This window comes from Gymnogyps californianus, chromosome 19, assembly GCF_018139145.2.
Source record: "Gymnogyps californianus isolate 813 chromosome 19, ASM1813914v2, whole genome shotgun sequence".
NCBI lineage: Eukaryota > Metazoa > Chordata > Aves > Accipitriformes > Cathartidae > Gymnogyps > Gymnogyps californianus.
Genome location: NC_059489.1, coordinates 11,968,880 through 11,990,073, shown reverse-complemented (window position 1 = coordinate 11,990,073; position 21,194 = coordinate 11,968,880). Strand labels below are relative to the sequence as shown.

General features: G+C 52.9%; 1 protein-coding gene across 1 annotated transcript; it reads right to left on the bottom strand.

Moving 5' to 3' along the window:
• Positions 1-1,639: 1,639 nt before the first annotated feature.
• LOC127024039 (bMERB domain-containing protein 1-like) lies at positions 1,640-20,127 on the bottom strand. Its single transcript, XM_050908435.1, has 7 exons — positions 20,037-20,127; positions 12,530-12,650; positions 8,068-8,141; positions 4,379-4,493; positions 4,173-4,246; positions 3,335-3,490; positions 1,640-1,702 (listed from the first exon to the last, which is right to left on the bottom strand). Exons 1-6 carry the CDS (start codon positions 20,110-20,112, stop codon positions 3,372-3,374), a joined length of 579 nt encoding a protein of 192 aa, XP_050764392.1. The 5' UTR covers positions 20,113-20,127; the 3' UTR covers positions 1,640-1,702; positions 3,335-3,371.
• Positions 20,128-21,194: the final 1,067 nt, after the last annotated feature.

Sequence of the window (21,194 nt, the reverse complement as noted above, 5' to 3'; positions counted from 1 at the left end):
AGGATGCTGTAGGACATGAACAATAAGCAGCACAAAGTAAGCAGGCTTCAGACTGAGACCATTGAAGTCAACTCAGAGGTGACACGAAAGAAAGCGGGGTCAAGTTTGCTAGAGATGACCAGGTGTCATGTCGGCCGATTCAGGCCTCGCACCCTGGTCTGTGAGTGTGCAGAGGGACTGGTTTAGTTTGTGGACTTTTCTGGCTGCTGGTAAGATCTATATGGGGAGGAGATTGCTCAGGAAGGACAAGTGAGTGGAAACCCCTTTGCAAAGGTTAGAGAACAGGTTCCCACACACTGGGTTTTCTGGCAGTGCTGATAAAGAAATGCAGGAGGAACTTGGACCTGCTTACAGCATTACACTAGGAAGGATCCCACCTGCATTGTGTTTTATAAGGATGAATGTGCTATTAGGTGCAATGGAAAGAGCCAAATCGGTTGTGACCATCTCACTGGCATGGGTGCGTTGGACAGTGACCCAAGCAGGAACACCATCTCAAGACCCTACAGCAAGCTGCAGCAGGACTGATCTGGAGGAATCAGCATTTTGGCCAGAGGGCGGCCAGAGCTCTTGGGCAGGCACCCAAATGGGAGGCCACCCCAGGACACCCAGTGAAGCCATAGCAGCCTACAGGGCAGAAGGGCAGGCAGGGCGGGAGATGTGAGAGGCCTTCACCCCCAGCGAGAAAGAGAGCCCCTGTCCTGCCGTGATGGGCATTAGCAGCTCTGGCTGTGCCACCTCAACATAGATGGATGCTCAGAAGGGACAACAGGAACTGAGACACTGGGTGACCTCAGGGTGCCATGAGTCTTTTGCACAGGACTTTATGTTCAGCTCATGGTGCCAAGCCCAGAGGCGCTGACTGGGACACTGCAGGGCAGGACTGAATGCCCTCTTGGCAGTGACAGTGTCTCTCACCTGCTGTCTCCACCTTCTCCTGCCACTTTTCCAGTCTCCTGTTTGGTTTTCATTTCCTTCTGCATGTTGCCCTGTTCTTCTGAATTTTTCTCCTTTTCTCTTTTGCTCTAATTTCCTCCTTTTTCTTGGAGCTGAAAACTGAATCCAGTAATAGTGAGATGGGGAAAGCAACTCATCTGCCCATAGTTCAACACACCAGGTCTGTGCTCAGGTGATAATTTCACAAGAATTAGCCCTTCATTCAGCTGGCTCTGGGGACTGCCCTTCACACTTTGCTCAGCTCTACCCAGAGCCATAGAGCACCTTGCAATAAAACTGATGCAAACACAACGAAACCCAGACCAGAGAAATTCCCCACCAAGAGTCCTCGGGAATCATCCCATAGAGACTCACAAGGCGGTACAAGGCTAAGGATGAGGCATCATCTGTGGCCATAGCATGTCTTGGATGGTGGAGCACAACGTTCTCCAAACATTAGCTCCCAGTGCTTTTTTTATTACTTCATCAAGGTGAAGGACTGCACCGGTCCTCTTTCTTTGTCATGGACTTGCTTACCGCCGCTGCACACACCTCTTCCAAGCTGAGCTCGGGTGGAATTCAGTGTTTGTTGATGTCATGGAGGAGACGACCGTTGACGTGGCACCAAGGACACATGCCATCATTCAAGCTTGCACCAGTCTGCTTGGGAAGTCTCTTTAGTGGTGGTGCTGCAGTGGGAAGCATGAACAATGATGGGAAGTTGAAACTCTCGGAGGAGAGTAGATTGTGGACTCTGGCTGGAGGCCTGGGGAGGAAAGGCAAGAGATAGGAAACCATGGGTTGCAACCATGGGATCCCCTTGGTGCCTCCCTTCTCCAATGACTAGAGAGCCAGCTCTGCTTTATAGAGCACCTAATGCCAATGAGACTAACTCTTAGGTGTCAGGCCACCTGCCACAATGGAAGTCTCCAGCCATATTAAGGATGAGATGTATCCTCCCACAGAGACTACAACCCACTGGACCTCCATTACCATCATCTTCCTCTCACACAGTGCTTGTCACACATGCTGTCAGTTGGGACCTAGCACTCAGCTTTGGCCATGCTCATCACCTACTGGATGAAGCCCAGGCATGGAGGAAGGTGGGAGCTCAGTGGGCAGGCGGTTTAACCTCCTTGCCAGCTGCCCTGTGATGAGCTGTAAGGTCTGGACTCAGATTTGTGGTGCTGGAGCGCAGAATTTCACTTCAACTGTATTAAAGCACATCCTTACAGACATAACTTCATCTCAGCTGTGACTTGCTTCCCCTGTGTCCTCACCACACTCTGGCAGGAGTGAGCTCAGCTCACCAGCTATCACCAGTTCAGCCTTTGCTCCATCCCACACCAAGCTGTTTAGGCCTTGCTTGGCTTGTCTGCACCCCCCAAACACCAATTTTGGCAGCATGTGCTGTGGAGCAGTGTTATGCATAGGCATAAGAGCAGGGAGGCAGCTTGAGCCAGGTAGCGCTGGTCCAGTGGGGATCCATCCACCCACCCACCCACCCACCTCTGTGAGCCTGGTTGCTTCAGCCTCCTCCTGGGATAAGGTGGGGAAGTCCATACCAGGCTGCACTGGCAAGAAGCACCTCTCTGTGGGTCTGCCACTCCCTGAGACTTCTACAAAGTGACAATGTTTAGAATGAGTTTGTGTCCTGAACCAGTGGCAAATGGATGGGGACTGTCTGGTTGCCCCTCAGCAGCCAGAGGATAGTCCTGTACAACTGACACAGCCTGGCCCTTAGTAAACTCTGTTTTAAAAACAATGGGCGCATCACTTTATGGTGGGGCACCTGTGGCTGTCAGCAGATGCCAGTGATTTAACTGCAACCTGCTGAAAAGGAGCAGGCAGGAGAAGGCACGTGAGAAGGCATGTGAGGACCCTCAAGGACAGAAAGGCCCGATGGCTTCTTATGTTTTCAGAGAAGATATTACGAGAAGACAAAGGCATTGGTGGTGTAACTCCATGAGCATCAGGTGTGCACAGCAGTGGTACCTTTGACCAACTCCCTCCGGTACGTGCTTACAAGGAGATGCCTTGGTGCCTGGGGTACGCTACCTGCAGTGTGCTTGGCCCCACTCCTCCCTGCCCTCCATCTCTCTTCCCCCTCCACCCAACTCCCTCGATCTCCTTGTCACCCTCCCAGCCACGACCACTGCCATTTCCCTTCCAGCCCCTCTCTCAAGGACTCAGCGGGGCTTCAGCACTTTTCCCCGATGGCAGACCCTCCAGAGCAGGGCTGCAGCCTCTTGGTCCCTCACGCCCCACGCCTGCAGCACCAGGAGCTGTGCGTGTCCCAGACATTGACGCTCACCCGCCCCGCACAGGCACTTGGCCGTTTCAGCACACCAAGGCAGCCCCTCTTGCCCGGCCCAGCTTCCCGGGACGTGTACGCTACCATGGTCATGTCCTGTGCAGAGGAGCTGGGGGCTGGCCTACATGATGGAGCAGGTGAAGCCACAGCACTCCTTGAGCAGGGTGAGGCCCGTTTTGGTCATGTACGGTGCGGAGGTTTGCTGTCCCCTGGAAGTCATTTTCTTCTCTTTGACAGGAGCTACGGAAAGAAGAATCGGTGTCTGCCTGGTGATAAGGGCACAGGCCCATCGCTTCTTCTTAGAGCTCCTTTCAGGGCTAAGATGCTGACCCTCCTCAGACCCACAGCTGGGCATGAGCTCCTGCATCCAGGAGGCACATCACCATGTGTGCTTCATGGGTGTCCACAGGCAGGACACAGGCACAGGCACAGGGACCCTGGGCTGGAAATGCCTCCTACCGCACTGGGGAGGTGTTCCTCCAGCAATGATGGAGGCACAGGGAAGAGGGTGGCCTGCTGTCAGAGGCCATGAAGAGAGGAGGACTGGGTGGATACCACAACTTGTGACCTTAAGTAATGGTGCAATGAAATGTAAGGAGCTGGTTGGAAAGGGTCAAATGAAGTACATCAGCCATAAAAGGACACCTACCCATCCCCATTCTCATAGGACATCGTGGCTGGGAAATGCCAGGAGGGAAATGGAAGCATAACATCTGTACCAATTCGGGATGTTTCCACAATGTGACCTCAAGTACCAGCATCCCCCAGTTGCCATTTCCCCACACCCTCTTCCAGCAACAGATGGCCTCCAGGTAAGCTAGCCCCATGCAGAGCAACAAAATCTTGGAGACAGAGTGCTTAGGAAAGGGGAGAAACTGCCAGGGAGGTTCAATGCAAGGAATAAAACTCATCAACCACCTACTTGCTTTCTGGAGGTAGCTTTTGGAGAGCTTACTTTGCAGGAACTCTGCCATTTCCTTGTCTTCTTCTCTTTCCCTGTGACAAAGAGATTGGTTACCACTGAGAAAAGGAGCAGCAAGGCATCCAGGAGCATCTGGCAAGGCATGATACAGATCAGAGGACAGACTGCACTGTCCTCAGTGTAAGGAATAAATTGCACCCAGCTACCTGAGCCTCTCAAACTCCACATCATCCACCAGGAAATCCCGCGTTTCCACCAGCTTGTGTATCTGCTGTACCAGCTCCTCTTCCCTCTGCTTCTCCTCGTTGGATTTCTCATTCTCTGTAGCACAGGGAACACATTTAACACACCAACAGGGGCCATCCCACCAATGCCAAGGCCAAGCTTGCTCTGTTTCTGCTTGACCTGGGAGCAGATATGAGAGTGGAGGTAAAAGCCAACCCAAAGTAAGCACCTGGATCCAGATACAGGCTGCTAAAGCAGCAATGACATCATCCCAAACCACCCTGGCTGGCAGGAGACAGATCTGGTGTCATCAAACTTTGAATTTTTAGCTTCTCCCCAAAATTTTCATGGAGCTGAGCACTGCAAGATGCAACTGTAAGCTTTGCAGAGCAAAGAAAGGGCCCCTTAACAAGGTGACCTCTCTAGTTGGAGACAACCATGGCTCCCCTGGGGCCTTCACCCTGCACTGCTGAAGAGGCTGGGTACCAGGTCTGAACGAGCTCAGAAATGTCACAGTCAGATGTCATCCTTCAGCCAGGATGTGCTTAACCCACATTTCCCAGGCCAGCACACCCAACCAGTCTCAGCTTGGCCCTGAGCTGGGCAGGGGTCCAGAGACCTCTGAGCCAGATCCTGAGAAATCAGCCGGGGATTCAGGTGTATAGGGAATTATCAACAATGCCCAGATGCCTTGGGAACACCTCACACCACCATTTATCCCATATGTACAGAGACATGAAAACCAATACGACCCACTGGTTTTGTAGCCTTGTTCCCTTGCTGAACACAGTCCCAGTGATCTCATCCTCTACATCTGACCTTTCAAACCACTGTCAGCCCCATTCCCACCCCAGCGACAAGGATGACCACAAGTGTCTGCCAGGCTATTCTGAATGCATTAGCCTCGGTTGTTACTTGAATGCCCAGACTGACCTACCTTGAGCACAGTGGGACCCACTTGTGCCACATATCTTTGGGCAGCGAGTTAGTGAAGACCTGGAAAACTCTCACATCACTCTGAAGTCATGTCCTATATAAATTGGTACGTAACGGTAAGTGGGATACGTGAAGATGATAGAGATAGGGCTAAGGAGTGTTAAATATGAATGGAGAGCTACCTTAGGTGGAAACTGTGACTGTCTGTGCTGCAGCTAATTTAACACCATTTCTGAATGCAGCAGCCAGCTCCAAAATCAATCCAGCACAGGACGGATCAATCTCCAGTCTTCCTTCAGCTAAATAAAAATGCAGCGAAATTCACAGTATGGAGCAAACCCTGTAGGCTGTGTCTCAGCAGTTACCTAAACTATGTATTGATTTGTAGTTTAAAGTCTGCTATATATTGATCGGAGGTGCTGCTGCAGGGGTCTGAGTAGGAGGAACTTCTCATAATCAGCATGTTGTTAGAAAAATCCCCAGCAAACAAAGGTTTCTCCTACAATTGTGGTCTCGAGCTTCCTGGCAGAGAAAGCTGATCTGGACTGAGGTCTGGGCCACAGCTGCTGCTCTTCTACCATGAAGAGTTAATGCAAAGTCGCCTGGCCCTGGGCACTGCCTCTGTGCAGCAGCTCCGACCTGCCTGGTGGGAATAGGAGCACTTCACAGGTCATTTGGATGCCATACAAATCGGAAACATCAGGCTATACACAAACATACCAGCTATTTGGAGTTAATTAACAATCTGCATTCCTGAGTTAGAGCATGTCAGAGTTAACATACCTACTGTATAAACACTGCACCTTTTTTTCCCACTTGCTGATGTCAGAGTCCATCATGACCATGATATCTCTCTGAAGGATTAAAGGCACCTTGGTCTGGTGAGATTTCAAACTACAGGTCTGGCTGAGTTCTGAGTACGCACTGACATGTTTGAATCTTTATCCGAACCAAATTTCAACACCCATTTTTACGAATGATCTGCTGTGATAATCTCACAAGACCAGTGATTTGCAGGATTTTTCCAGCAGTGTCTGATTTGAGTCAAGTTATAAAGAAGACGAAAAGAGCATCCCTGATGCAAGCAGCATTTCTGCTCTCAGCTGAATCTGGGAATGCTGAAAAGGCTAGAAATGAAAGACCAAAGCAGATGAAGGAAAGCTAGTGACATTTCTCCAGCTTCAGAAAAGGCCAAGATTATCTCTGGTCCTGAGCCATTGTTTAGGTCAAGTCTTGTTTTATGAACTAGAAGGTGTTCGAATTAAAAGCCCACATGAGATTCAGGTCAATGTTTTGCAAGCAGCTCCCGTTTTTACGGCAGAATCCTCCCCTCCCCTGTCTGAACCTCCCTGTGGATGCAGCCAGGTTGTATCAAACTGATCAAGACCTGCATATCAAGCAGCAGTTGGGCTCAAACTGCGTGCTGAAGATTCACAAGCACACGCAGCATAGCGACACTATGGCGTTAGAAAGGGCCAAGGTTTCTTGCCACTCTTGGCTTTGAGATAACCTTGGGTACAGAACCGATGAGCTGAGCTGCTGCTCTGGGAAACAGATGTGCACAGCTGGTCCCTTGTCTGCATCCAGGCATCGCCCCCTGCTACACACTCATTGGTCTCCGTGAGTGCAGCACCTTCAGAGAGATACTTGTGGTGTAAATAACTGAGGTCCAAATCTTAATGCTTGGATGGGTACAAATAAGCAGGGATATGTCTCCCATCTGGTTCTGAAAACACACATAGAGTCCTTACTGGGGGATGAATGAGGATGTCGTAGGAGGAGGCACAGCCTTATGAACAGTGATGGACACAGCTTGTGGGGAAGCCTTTCTTGCTCATTCAAACCCTGAGCTGTTTGGTGTGTGCTTTCATTTTAATATTTCGGCTGAGGGGGAACCTTTAGAGAAGCGAGGTTTGGCCTTTCCTGGGCCGTGAAGGGACAAGGGTGGCTCCGGCTGTGACAGGGACATGGAGGGTCACTGGTCATTGTAAGGGGGGGTGACAAAAGCAGCATTTTCTCCCAGCTGAAGTTTTCACGTATGTTGCCCTGGACTGTTTGCCTCTTTTCAACATCCTTAATGATGAATTCACCTAAATCAGGGACATCGCCAAGCCCCTTTGGCATGACATCCCCCTAGCACCCATCCTACCCTGGCTGCAACCAGGAATCCTTCCCTGGCAGCTGCTGCCATCTGCCCCATCACTAACACACAGTTCTGACATGGCCACAGCAAGAATTCGTTGCTTTTCACGTACTTGAGGCCTTTGAAGGCCTCTCCCCTCCTGCTGCCTCCAAAGGGGCCCCTCCGTGCTGTGGTCTGACAATGTCCCCTGCTTGCCCTCTCAACTCGTTTGGGGATCCTCCTCGGTGTACATGGCAAGTCCCACTGTGTTGGCATCCATTGCCACCTCACTCAACTCCTGTCCTCCTATACCAGACCGATGTTCTTCCTCACAGGACTCATGTTTTTTCTCCTTTTCTGTTTCCTCTGCCCTTCAGCCCAGGCCTGGACAAGGACTCCCTGGCAGTACCGCAAGCAGCAAAGCTCCCAAGAAGGATCTCAGGTCAGACTCAGGGAGCCATGTTTCTTGATGCTCAGGCACTACCTGGAGCAGCAGTGTCTCTGGGAGCATCCTGGGGTGGGAGCCATTCAAGAGCTTCTTGTATTTCATGGAAACCTTTCTGCTGATTGCAGCGGCAGGGTGCAGCTCTCTGAAGCTTTACAAAGTCTTACCTGGAAGAGCTATGAGTTTTTGAAGCTCCTTTTTCAGCCGGCTGATTTCTTTACAAAGCTGAATGTCATCCATCCTGCAGAGACACAAATGAAACAACTGAGGGAAAGACTGGGAGAGGAAAGGTTTAAAACCTCCAGAGCAACACCCAACCAACACTGGAAGGCAATGCACTCAGTGCCCGCGGCACAGATTTACCTGCTTTCCCACAGGAAACAGCAAACCACTTCATCTGAGAGCTTTTGTTGGAGTTACATGGGTTGTGTCACTGGTTGTTGGCAAAGAAAAAGTTTCATTGCTCTAATAGCAATGAAGCCTTATTAAAATCTGGCACCTCCACCGTGCAATAGCAGCTGTGTCTCTCCTTCTCCCAAAAAATAATCCCCAAACAGCAAAATCCAAAAACAAATGGAAGCTGCTGCCACATAAAAAGATCCGGCATTTTTATACTGCCTTTCTGCACAATTAAAAGAAGGGAGAAAAATGAAACACAACAGAGGAGAGAAATGTGCAAACTTTGCAGGTGTCCGCTGAGAAACAAGGTCATTTCAACGAGAGAAAAAGAGCCTGCCGAAGCCGCAGGCAATGAAATCATCTCTGGCTTGAACCACACGACAGCAGCAAGATACCGATCAGGATGGGCTCAACTCAAATGCCAGCAGCAGCTGCTGATGGAGCGGACGGGGGATGCAGGGCCCTGTCTGTGCTGGAGGCAGTTTGATGATGTCTCGGAAGTGCCACAGACACTCAGCCCCCTCCATGGGTGTACCCGCTCAAGTGCTGCTCGCTGCTCACTAGGGCTGACACAGAAGACTCAACCCGATTTATTTATTGATTTATTTTAAAATCACAGGCCTATGCACTTGCTAAAGCCGTACTTGGACAAGACTGAGGAACGACGGTGTCTGGCCATGATGAGCATCAGTGCTTCAGTTTGAAGAGCTTTATGCGCTCACCTGTGGTGAGGGAAACCCCAAGAGCATACAGTGCTCATGGCTGAGACCTCTCTCCACCATGAACCAAGCCATCCTTGAGGATCTCCCCTGGGTAGGTGACACCACAGAAGACAAGGCACAGAGAAGAAGTCACAACTCCAATAACCCCTGCACTGCCTCTGGTTTGCAGGCCATGCTCCCCACCTCCCGACCTCTCTCATGCCAGCAGCTTCTGGCTTGAGAGACCTCCTTGCTTTGCCCTTTAGGGTCCTTTCCTCAAAGTCCTCCTGCTTTCTGCCAGCAACTCACGCACAGCGAGCAGCGACCCAAGGGCTGCCCAGCCCCGTCTGCTCTTCCAGCAGTCTCCAAGGTTGCATCAGCCTAGGGCCAACCTTGGCCAGCCACGTCTCCAACCAAAGCACGATGAGACCAACCCATCTGACACTTTTCCTTCTGCCCTGAGCCCCCTCTGGGCTCCTTACACATTATCCCTCACTGGGAAGATTAGGAAAAGCCTGCTGCTCGGACGTGGCATCCCGAGCCTCGGCACAGTCCAGCCAGCCAGCAGCCAGTGAAGCACCATTTCCTTGGCATTAAGGTACCTGGGAACTTAAGTCCCTGATCAGGGATTTTGGCTGTTGGCTGATTTGAGAAGAGCTTCCCAAGGTTGTCCAAGCCTTCAGTGCAGAAGGACTCCTTGGACACTTTGCAGGGTGCATGGGAAATCGCCCAACTTGGAAGAGCACAGCTGACATTTCTAGCAAGCCCCATGGCCGTCAGTGACGAGAAACCCTAACACATGATCTGCATCTACAGATAATACATGATTGACTGATGAGCTGGTGCCACCTTGAACAGATGTGCCTTTGGTTCCTTTTGAAGCATGTGTTACTAAAAGCCCTGTCTGCATCTTCAATAATCCTGCTGGCCCTTCCACTGAGTCATGCCATCCACCCCTTCTGGGATGAGTCATATTTGCTGGAGCTACTTGAAGACGCAGCTTTGTCAGCTGAGCCGAGGACACCAGAAATATTAACAAGAGAAGGGAAAACAAACAGACTGACAAAGAGGGACCCTGTGAGATATTGCTGTAGGAGGAGATCATCTCAGGCGGAGGAGAAGACTTCCTCTTGGCTCTGTCAGATTTTTGCTCCATCTGACAGTGTCTTCATTTGTTTGCATACCACACTGAGCAGGTCCACCGATGCCAATGTCTGGGAGCTGCACGTGGAGAACAGGGAAGTCTCTTTGTCCTTTTATTGCCTGCTCATATAGTCCTATGGTGGCTAAGCCCTGAGCTTGTACAAAAAGCACCAGCGGGGAGGTCTGCACAGGACACATGGGCAACAGGCTGACTGCTAGTGACACACTTATTAAAATTAAAATAAACAGTCAAATGATAACTGAAATATTATTAAAATTAAATTGGGATTTAATTCTGTAAAAACTCATAATGGTAATAATAAATGGGCAATAATAAAAATTCTCATTTCAATAAAACTTGGGAGAGATTGCAAAGACAAGCACCCAGAAGGCTGCTGCTGGAGCTGAGATGATTACTTCTACCACTGGTGATAAAACTTATAGCAGCATCAGCCATAGCCATGCTACCCCTGTCTGGCCCCGGGGAGCAGATCAGAGCACTGAGCAGGTGAAGTGTGGAGCTGAATCTCCCACAGGAATTTCAGACCTTTCTTTTGGCCCTATAAAAGGAGAAATATTGGGAGCTTCGTTGTTTTCCAGAGCACAGACATCTCAGAAATGTTGGAACGTTTTAGTTTGACATTTCCAACAAGAAGAAAACACTGATCGCTATCAACTGACTCCTCTGTTTGGCAGCACATCAATGGAGATGTCCATCTCCCTGAGCCCCACAGTCCAACCATCCTGAATATCACATTTATTTCCCCATTGGGAAAAAAAAAGCCCTTGCAGCCCCAGGTCCCCATCCTTTCTATCCCTGTTGTGCAGAACCCAGGTCTGGGATCCCTCTTCTCCGGCAGTGATGCTCCGAGAAGCCCTCAGCTTTCCCTGCCTTGCAGAGCTCGCTCATCCCTGCTGCTGCGCTCCGCAGAGCCGATGCTCGAGTTCCCCACAGTGCCTCCAAACCACTCAAACACGTAATCCTGGCGATTCCAAACTTCCAAGTGATCACTTTTGCAGCCATGCCCGCCCCGGTATGTGGTTTCTGTAGGTGATTTCCTTTTGTTTTCCAAGTGCAAGCCAAGGAAGAAAACAAATAAAGCGATAAGGAAAAGCAAGAGATGTGAGTTTTGACAGCACCTGTGAGATTTATGTACCAGTTGCCATGGAAAGCATTTAAGAACTATGCTTTTTATGATTTCCAAAAATCCTTTTCAACAATATATTCAGAGGGAACTGTGCCTTAAAGAGGTCATCACTCCAAATCTGAGCCTCTGCACCACAGTCCAGCTCACAGCTTCCCCAGGCAGTGGATTTACACAGGCATTTCCAGGCTTTGGTGATCCCTGTAGTGCAGGTACCAGTGGGGATCCAGACACATTAAAAAAGCAGCATATCAAGTGCTGCAGCCCAGTAAATATGATCTTTGCCATTACCAGTAAAAAATCCCAGGCTTTGTGTTGACCTGACAGCATGGGATCTCAGGACTGGGCTGACTATAGCAATTTAGTGGTATTAAAAATCTTAACCAGCCCAGACTACGAATGCTAGTCAGTCCTTTTCCTCCCAAACCATAAAATCTCCCAATATACGCAGGGAAAATGTTCTTTATCACCCTAAGGGCTGGTTAGTACTGCTGCAACACAGTGGCTATTTGATTGCCTTCAATGTGAAAGGCCTACAGATTGTTACTCAAAAACTGCTTTGATTATTGAAATGGACCCTGGAGAAAACCCTTCCCTCCTCATCTGGCTGCAAAGGCTGTGCCAGGAGTGGAGAGCAGGATGCGGTGTGGAGACAGGCACCAGGCACTGATGCCGGTCCAGCCCCGATGTGTCCTGATGACCCCAGCAGCCAGGGGATGGAGAAGGCAAGGAGGAGCTGGGAGGATGTGTAATACTTCAATATGGGGAGAGTAAACTGTGGTCATGTGGCTGTTCAACTGCCGCAGATCTGCGTGCTGGGACAAAGCGATATCTCCAGAGAGCAGCAATGAGCCACCAAACCTCAGGTCCCTTCCCAAGCCCAGCCCAAGAGCCATGCACTGAGGAAGAGTATGGACCCACTGGGAAGACGGGGTGCTTGTGGTTGAATATGGAAACATTTAGTGTAGTTAAACCCGTGTCATAAACTCTGTTTGCATAGAAATAGGATGGCTCAAATCATCACAGCATCAATGGCAGCTTTGTAACAGGGACCTGTTGAAGCCCCTTCCGAGAGCACCGCCAGAGCGGTGGGACAGGCTGTGCTTCCAGGTGGAAAATGAGGTGGAAAACAGCCTCAGCTCTGCCCGTCCTTGGGGACGATCCACGTTTGATCGGGCAGGCAGAAAAGGCTGGGGTGACCCTGGGAAGGGGGACAGCGCAGGAGGAGGGCAGGTACTCACATGTACCGCAGCTCTGACTCCCTCCTCACCAGGATCTCCCTGATCCTCTCGATTTTGAAGAGCTCCCCTTCAATGTCATCGATGGTGGTGGTCGAGTCAGCCATGGAAACAATTTCGTCCTCTGCAAATGAGACGGGAGCCACGTTAGCCAGCAGGAGACGTCAAGTGGGTGCTGAGGACAACAGGGACCACAGGGCTGTCGCGGGGACCCCTCTGCAAACACCTAACCGCTAAGCACATGCACAGTTTTAAACTCGTTTCCAGACTTCTTGCTACTCTGCTGGGTGCTGCAAGAGGAGACAGTCCAACGGGCACATGGAAGGTCACCAACATATATGCAAGGGCACTGAGCTGCCAGCGACTGTGTTTTGCCTTTATTTATGCTTTATGTGAGGCTGGGCACTGGAACGGGTCTGCTCATTGCTGCGTTAGCATCAAAGCCGGCTCGTCTTGCTGAGCACAGCTCCAAACACACATCCAATATGCATGAAGTGTCTGCACGAAAGAGGACCTCGGAGGCCAGCAAGCCACCTCATCTGAGCTTGCAGCTCTCTGAGCCTTAGAAACAAGCACCATTTCGCCTGCTTGTGCTGGCTTTGCAGCACACCCTGCTTACACCAGTGCTGTGCCGGGCTCTGCGCTGCTGAGAAAGCCCCAAGTTTCCAGGGGTCTCCCCCTCTGCTGAAAAGCAGGAGGCAAAGCGAGCTAAAAACTGCTGGAGGGAAGGACGGGAATGTCTGTCTTTTTCCAGAACCACGTAAGCCTCAGGCATCTCCAGCACAGAGACATGAGCCTGTGTGTGCACCCTCCTCCAGTACGTGCCAGGGCCAAATGCTGGGCCCATATAGCGCAGAGCTAAGCAGTCATGGAGGTGAAGTTCCTACAGCAGCTCCCCTTCCATCACAGGCTAGATGAAGACCCCCCCATTCTTCCCAACTCACTGGGGGAAAAAGCCCCCATGGTATCCAGCAGCCCAGTTCAGCTTCCTCATCCTCTGGAGTGCTGAGCATGACCTCTATAACCCACTTGGGGAAACTGAGACAGGGAAAGGGGATGTCACTTGTTCAGGGCAAGAGGCAAGAGCCTCAGAGCAAAATGTGGGAAAAAGGGGCTGTAATTTATGTGTTAGAAGAGTGGAGTGGCAAGCCCAGGGGCAGACAGGACAAGAGCCCAGCCAACCTCGATCCATTGCTCTGACCAGCAGCTCTGCCTCCCCCTCCTCCACTGATGTACACACAGATGTCCCTCTGATGTCCCACTGATCTGCACAAGACTGTCACACTGATTTACACGAGGATGCTGTGCTGATTCACACGAGGATGCCATGCTGATTCACACAGTGCCTGCAAGCCTGCATGTCGCACAGCGGCTCCCAGCCCGTTTTATGGGGATAGTGGAGATTTTGCTCCCCCGCCAGCTCCCACCTCCCAGCTTGGCCTGGCTCTCAGAGACACATCATTGAGCTTGTTATCAGTGACATGCAGCAGCACATTTATCACACGCGGGCTGATCTGGCTCTCCTGTGATGTACACACAACACAGGTTGGGGAGAGGGGGCTTAGCAGCCACAGCAAAGCCAGGCTATGAGAAAACATTAGAAATCACAAACATCAGGGGCAAATTCTGCTTCCTTTGAATCTACACAGGGCACATCTCCCCTCTGAGACTTTGCCTTCCTGCAGCCCTGGGACTTTCCCTGTGCAGGGAGAGGGGAAAGCACAGCCAGGGAGCACCAACTCCGGGAGCAGGATTTTCCAGACAGCCAAGATCTGGGAACTGGAGATGTCAGAGCTGGAGCATGTGGCTTGGGGATCCCAAACGGGTGTCCTGGTTTCGGCTGGGACAGAGTTAACTCTCTTCTTAGTAACTGGTATAGTGCTGGGTTTTGGATTTATTGTGAGAATGATGTTGATAACATGCTGATGTTTTAGTTGTTGCTAAGTAGCGCTTATCTTAAGCCAAGGACTTTTCAGTTTCCCATGCTCTGCCAGCAAGCAGGTGTGCAAGAAGCTGGGAGGGAGCGTGGCCAGGGCAGCTGACCTGAACTAGCCAAAGGGGTATTCCATACCATGGAACGTCATGCCCAGTATATAAACAGGGGGAATTGGCCGGGAGGGGTGGATCGCGGCTCAGGAACTAACTGGGCATCGGTCAGCGGGTGATGAGCAATTGCATTGTGCATCACTGGTTTTTTTTCTTTTCCCCCCCTCCTTTTTTTGTTATATTCCTTTTCATTACTATTATTATTATTATTATTATTATTATATTTCATTATTACTATTGTTAGTGTTATATTTTACTTTAGTTATTAAACTGTTCTTATCTCAGCCCACGAGTTTTACTTTTTTTTCCTTTCCTCCTCCTCACCCCACTGGGAGGGGGGAGGGGGAAGCGGCTGTGTGGTGCTGAGTTGCTGACTGGGGTTAAATCACGACAACAGGACCCAGGCCAGTGCTGAGGGTTACAGGGCAGGAAGAGACCAGCATTAAGGCACAAGGCAAAACCCTCTGCACTCACTGGTCCTCTACCCATCATGTAAAACTGCTTGAGAAAACATTCCCAGTGAGGCACATTTCCAAGGCTGTTGGCAGAGAAGGTTTATGAGCGGAAATATGAGTGGTTTGGGTTAGTGTGACTGGTTTGAAGAATAGTTTTCTGCTGTTTCTGGCTTAGAAACTCATGAGGACTACTTGGAGATTATGTCCCTCTTCCCCTAGCCACAAAGGCCACGTTGAGCTAATGCCAGTGTGCTGAATCCTCGATCACTCCCCATTCTAAGCCTTCAGGATGCTCTAAGGAGCCAGCGCCTGCTCAGGACAGACTGATGAATACATGGGTCGGACAAAGTGTGGGGTTGGACGCGCTGCCCTCCATCAGCTCTTGCTCAATGGCTCTGCTACAAATTTGCACAGAAACCCTCCCTTAGCCTTGTTTCTACGGGCCTGAAGGGGGTTGCTAGGGGACTGGACTGTGGTTGCTACAGGACCAGGATGCGGTTGCTAGGGGACCGGAGTGCGGTTGCTAGGGGACCAGGATGCTGAGGTCCCTCGTCCCAAGCATCCCGCTGCTCTGCCACCCCAGACCTCCTCTTGCCCGGGATATTTTTGCTGCACCCACACCCAGCGCCGCTGAGCAGCTGGGGCCATGCGCCGGGGACAGGCAGGATCTCCCTGCAGATGACGGCAGGCATGCAGGTAACAACACACGTGAAGGTGCAGACGGTACAGCCGGCGTGTGCTTGTAGGCAGCCACTCCCTGGGGTTTGGCTGTACTTCAGCGCAGCTCTAGACCTGTCAGGAAGAAGCTGCATTGCTCTAAGTGTCGCTTCTGTGACCAGGCTAAAACGACAAGGCTGATTATTTTACAGATGTGCCAATAAACAAAGATACGAGCTTACTGCAGCCTTCATTAGCCAAGGACAAATCTAATCACCCCTCGGAGCACAGGGGTCGGTCTGGGGGAGGCAGACTGTCACTCCTGGCCTGGGTGGGTGGGTGAAGAACCCAGAATATCTTGGATCACTGGTAGCAAAAATACTTGGCTGAGGTTATCAGCCAGCTGTTTCCCAGTGGGTGAGTGCAAGGGCTTGAACCAGGTGTCAGCATCACTTCTTCTCCCTTCTCATCCCAGAACCTCATTAGCAGAAGCCAGACAGGAGAGGTGAATCCTCGCCTGTGTACATGAAAGGAGGAGGTGGCAGTGCTGGGTTGCTCTCCCCCGTCTGCGGCAGGAGGCTGGAACATAATTTCAGCCTGTAGGCAGCTGCCCACAAGAGCGAGAAAGCTCCTGGCTCAGCTCTGGGTGGGTTCCCATCAGAGACAGGGAACACTGTGTGGCTGGGACCACCCTGCCCAAGAGGAGCTGCCCTCACACACTCCCCCAAAGTCACCTTTCTGTAGGACACTTTCCATCAGCCTCCTGCTGCCGGTCAGGAGCATCCTGTGAAATGGGGACAGCGGACAGGTCTACACCACACAGCAGAGCAATGGCTGCAGGACTCGAGCTAGAAGGTCCTCAGCCCTTGGCTGTGCCTTCAGGTGCTGTGGTCGGGGTCATGGCATTCTGCGTCCCTCAGGCAAGATGTGTCCTCAGGCATGCCAGGGAACTGCTCACCAAAGCAGTACGTCCTGGACAAGAAGCTCTAAGAGGACAGTCATGTGCCTGGAGCTGCTTAATTCACTGCAGAAGCAGAGGGAGGGCACAGTCCCAGGAGAATGCTCCTGCAAAATGAAGCCCACGAACCCTGGGAGGGAGCACCTGGACAAGGGGACACAGAGCTACGCCTCGGCACCCAAACCATCCACTAAACCTCATGAGAAACCAATGAATCCGTACAGGTGACTAATAAGCAGCTGATAGGATGGGAAGATGAACTTGCTGATAGAGACTCCTTCCAACTGCCAGCATCTGCCCAGGACCACAGGTCATCATGCCAAGACCTGAACACCCGAGTGAGGGCAGGGGCTGGAGCACGGGATGGATGAGGAGAGGCTGAGAGAAGCAGGTTGAAGGGTTGTCCAGACACTGGAACAGGGATCAGAGAGGTCATGGGATCTCCATCTTTGGTCCAGGATACCTCCTGGACAAGGCTGTGAGCAACCTGATCTGTTAAGCCTGCTTTGAGCAAGGGGTTGAACTCAATATCTCCAGAGGTCCCTCCTGATCCAAATTCCTCTGTGATTCCATGTAATGAGATCAGTCTGTGACAACCGATTGGGATGTGCATGGATCTTCCCTGCTAGCTCAGGAGATGCTTTCTCCAGGCAGATATGGGGTGATGCTGAGTTCCGGAACCCCAACAGCTACAGGCATGGGCCAGATCACAGGCTTTCCTGAGACGGTGGTGAGACCAAAGGGCACTGTGCACCCATGAACCTGTGCGATGGCAGTGACACCATACAGCAGTCGCAAATGGCAAGTGCAGACACTCAGAGCTCACGAGGGATTAAAACTCAGCACATCCTGCAAGCAGACAGCTAGGAAAAAGATCTCACTGAAGATGGTTTTGCCAAAGCTGAGAATGTGTTTCTTATACCCTCCCTAAGTGCCCAGCACCAGCGAAGGCCTAAGGCAGGGGTGTTTATTAAAGCTGTGATCAAGCTCACAGTCCTGAGTCTCCCTTCGGGGATGGAGAGGGATGATGCACATGTGCGGCCATGCTGCCCAGGGGTCCCTTTGCTCCCACAGCTGCACACACAACAGCACAGCCAGACACAGAAATCAATCCCACGCTGCCCAAGCCAAAGGACCGCCAACTGGCACCATTTCAGCCTGGCAAACCAAGGAAGGGGAGAAAGTGTCAATTTAAACTTAGAGATGCTCTAATCATCACACATGGCCCAGGGGAAGCAAGTATCGTTAATGAGGAGTATAATAGCCGGAGACTTTCACTCCATATGGCTTTGGTGAAAACATTTAGACAGCCAGCAGCAAGCCTGAGATGAGTCACAGCAGCAACCAGCGCAGGGTTGAGTTTCAAGCAATTTACTTCATGATTAAAGTTGGGCGATTGATTGACAGTCCTCCACGGAGGGGGTCAGAGCTCTTTACTTGGGCTCCATCCCAAGAGGCCTTTAACTCAGCCCTGTGCTTTTCTCTGCCACAGAAAGCAGCATGGGCAGGGAGCATTCAGCCCGTCAGAATCAGCCCTTGCTCCACAAGCTCGATAATGAGAGCGATGGTAACCCGCTGCCCGGCTCTGGGGCAGCCTTGTCAGAGAGGGGTGCTATCCCCACCACCCACACTGCCTGGCAGAAGGGACACGAGCCTCCAGGACTGCCAATGCATGGCCAAGCACACCGGTCCCAGAGGACAGGATCATGCTCGGATGGGAGAGCTCACAGCCTGCAAACCATGGCACTGTTTCCCTGCCAGTGCCCCCTCTAGTAAACCAGGGAGAAATGTGCAGCCTTGGCCCACTGCAGCCAGGGGGGATTTCTCTGGCTGTGTTTGTGCAGCCCCTGGCACAGCCAGCACCACTGGGGCCATAAAAAAGACCAGAGTTCACGAGTGAGGTACCCTGGGTATCACCAGGGGTGTAGCCCCTCCACAACACCCCGCTGCTGTGTGCATGCTCCCCTGGGTCACCTCCTGAGCACAAGCAGGGCAAGAGGCTGCGTGTGCTCAGTGCTTCGCAGGGTTGGCCTGACATTTCCTGGGACAGCAGCAAACAGCAGAGCAGCATTCAAAAAACAGACACCGACTGTTGCCACATTCTCACCCATCACAAGGGTCCCCCAGGAGCTGGGAGTTTACAGAACTGCATTGAACCAGCAAACATCGCAGCCACCACAACCCTGCTCACCGAGGGGGGATGCCTGGGCCATACGCAGCACCCTGAGTCCAGCAAGTGTTTGACCCTTCCCTGGACCACTCTGAGGTCACCCAGCTGCTGGGAGCAGAGGATCCAGGTGGTGGAAGTGCTCAGACCCCCCAAAGGCAGGGTCTCCACGTAGACACTTCCCAGGCAGGGGAGGTATGGAGGGAAGGATACATATTGCCATGCTGAAAGGCACAAAGGAGAAGGACTAAAACTTCAGGCAGCTCACCAAGGAGCTCAGCAGCTTTATGGGCAGCACCCCCACACAATAGTACCAAGCAGGATGCTGGAGTTTGCTCCATCCCTCCTTCCCTGCTTTTCCAGCTGCCTGTCCCTATCCTGCTGGGTGTAAGTGGCTAAGGGGGAGCAGAGAGGGATAGGGAAGGGGAGAAGTCAGAGGGATGTCATGGCAGAGGGACTGCAGGAGCCTCCCCTCCCCAGGATATTGCCCACAGCCCAGCATTGGGCCCCTTCCTCCCACCCCAAGGTCGGGGACTCTGCCCAGGACAATCCCCCTGGTCGGTGTCCCCCCCTCTGCCCACCCCGTTTCGTACTGGAGGAACTGCTCAGAGAGGGGAAAAGGCAGCGAAGGGCAGGGTGGGCACCCCAGTCTCCCGGTCACAGCCATGCCCACAGCCGGGCATGACAGCACAGCGGCTCCGTGTCTCTCCGGGCAGCATCAGCCGGATGGCGGGCTGCATCCCTCCTTCCACTGGTTCGTTCCCTCCAGCCGTCCCTCCTTCCCTCCATCCTTCCTCCCCTCCAGCCATCCTTCCTCCCATCCAGTCCCTTCTCTCCATCCTTTCTCTCTTCCATCCACCCCTTCCCTCCTTCCATTCCCTCCTCTCCCCCATCCAGCCCTTCCCTCCCTCCATCCCCGCTTCCGTTCATCCCTCCCCTCCATCCACCCCTTCCCTCCGTCCTTCTACTCCCCCCCCCCCCCCCCCCATCCCTCCTGCCCCACTCCCGATGGCCGCGGCGCGGGGGCTCCGGCGGAGCCGGTGCCGGTGCCGGTGCCGGTACGGGGAGCACCCGCGGGGCTCCGTTTGGTGGATGAAGCCGCCGGTTCCCCGCCAGCTCCCGGGGCTCGGGTGCCCGGGGAGTCCCGGAGCCACCGGGGTCGGGGGTGGTGGTGGTGGGGTTTAGAGCCGGCAGCGCCCCTGCCCGTCCCGGTCCCGCCGTGCTCACCTGGCCCCGCTCCGGCGGGCGGCCACCGGGTGGACTCCAGCGATCCGTACCGGGGGGGGGTCCGGCTCCCCTCCATGCCGCAGCCCTGCCCGCTCCTCTCCGCGCCGCTCCGCCGGGGCGGGCGGGGGCTCCCGCCGCTCCGCTCCGCTCCCGCCGCCCCGCGCCCTCTGCCGGCCGCCGCCCCCGCGGCAGCGCCCCGCTCCCCCCGGGGCCCCCCGGCCCCCCCCCGGCAGCATCACCCGGGTTGTTTCCCCGGGACTCGGGCCCCGGCGGCACGGCCCCCGTTTAACCCAGACCGGCTGCTTCGCATCTCCGCGGCCCCGCAAGGCTCCCGCAAACCGCAGCAAGAAAAGCGTGAAAAATAAAGAGTAGCCCCGTCCGGCACACCGGCTGCGGGGTGGAAAACGCTTCCTGGCGGGTACGGCGGGGAGGGCACACGCCTTGCTCCTGTCGCTAAAGACGACCAGGCTTTGCAGAGCCTGTGTGGGATACGGGGCGTGCTGTGGGGCGAGGCACGGCATTAAACAGGCCCCCCCTAAGGACATTGCGAGCAGGTAAGCAAGGGCAGCCGCGCTTTCCAGTAGAAGTAACTTTTCCCTGTGGAAAAACACAACAGTAAGTCTTTAAAAAATGTTCAAAGGTTATGTGTTGGTGTGAAATTCAAAGGTTGGTTGGTAGCACGTTGGCAGCACCCACAGCAATGGGGATCTTGGTTGTGAGCGCTGCTCCTCTCCTCCCTCCAGCCGGGCTCTCCTGCGGGACACAGCAATGACCAGTCCCACCATCTCGAAGGCTTGTCCCAGCAAACTGGTACAGGGAAGGTGAGGACGTGGTGTGGATTGTAAACCCTCCCACTCACAGGGTTTTACACTTCTCACTTGCTGACACCAGAAGCGCTTACTCTGCCGAGGATTCACAACCTGCTGTCCTCCGTGGAGGCACATGTCAGCACCACCTTCCCCAAAACACACAGAGGGGACACGCATCCTCGGCTCGGACACATTGCTAGGACATGCTTGCAGGTGGCACTGATGTCCCCACGCTGGCTTTGTGCAAGAGCACAGGTCCAAGGTGAGGGTGAGGCTGGGCCCAGGGACATGTCACCTTCGCGAGGGGGCTCGGGGACACCTTCCAGCACGTTTTGGGAAGCACCACACA

What these genes read in the sequence shown, in the direction of transcription:
- LOC127024039 (XM_050908435.1), bottom strand. Translation starts at nt 20,112, where the DNA reads ATGGAGGGGAGCCGGACCCCCCCCCGGTACGGATCGCTGGAGTCCACC. An exon ending in GCCCGCCGGAGCGGGGCCAG is followed by an intron (nt 12,651 to 20,036) that starts GTGAGCACGGCG and finishes TCTCATTTGCAG; the next exon opens with AGGACGAAATTGTTTCCATG. An exon ending in AAGCTACCTCCAGAAAGCAA is followed by an intron (nt 3,491 to 4,172) that starts GTAGGTGGTTGA and finishes TTCTTTCCGTAG; the next exon opens with CTCCTGTCAAAGAGAAGAAA.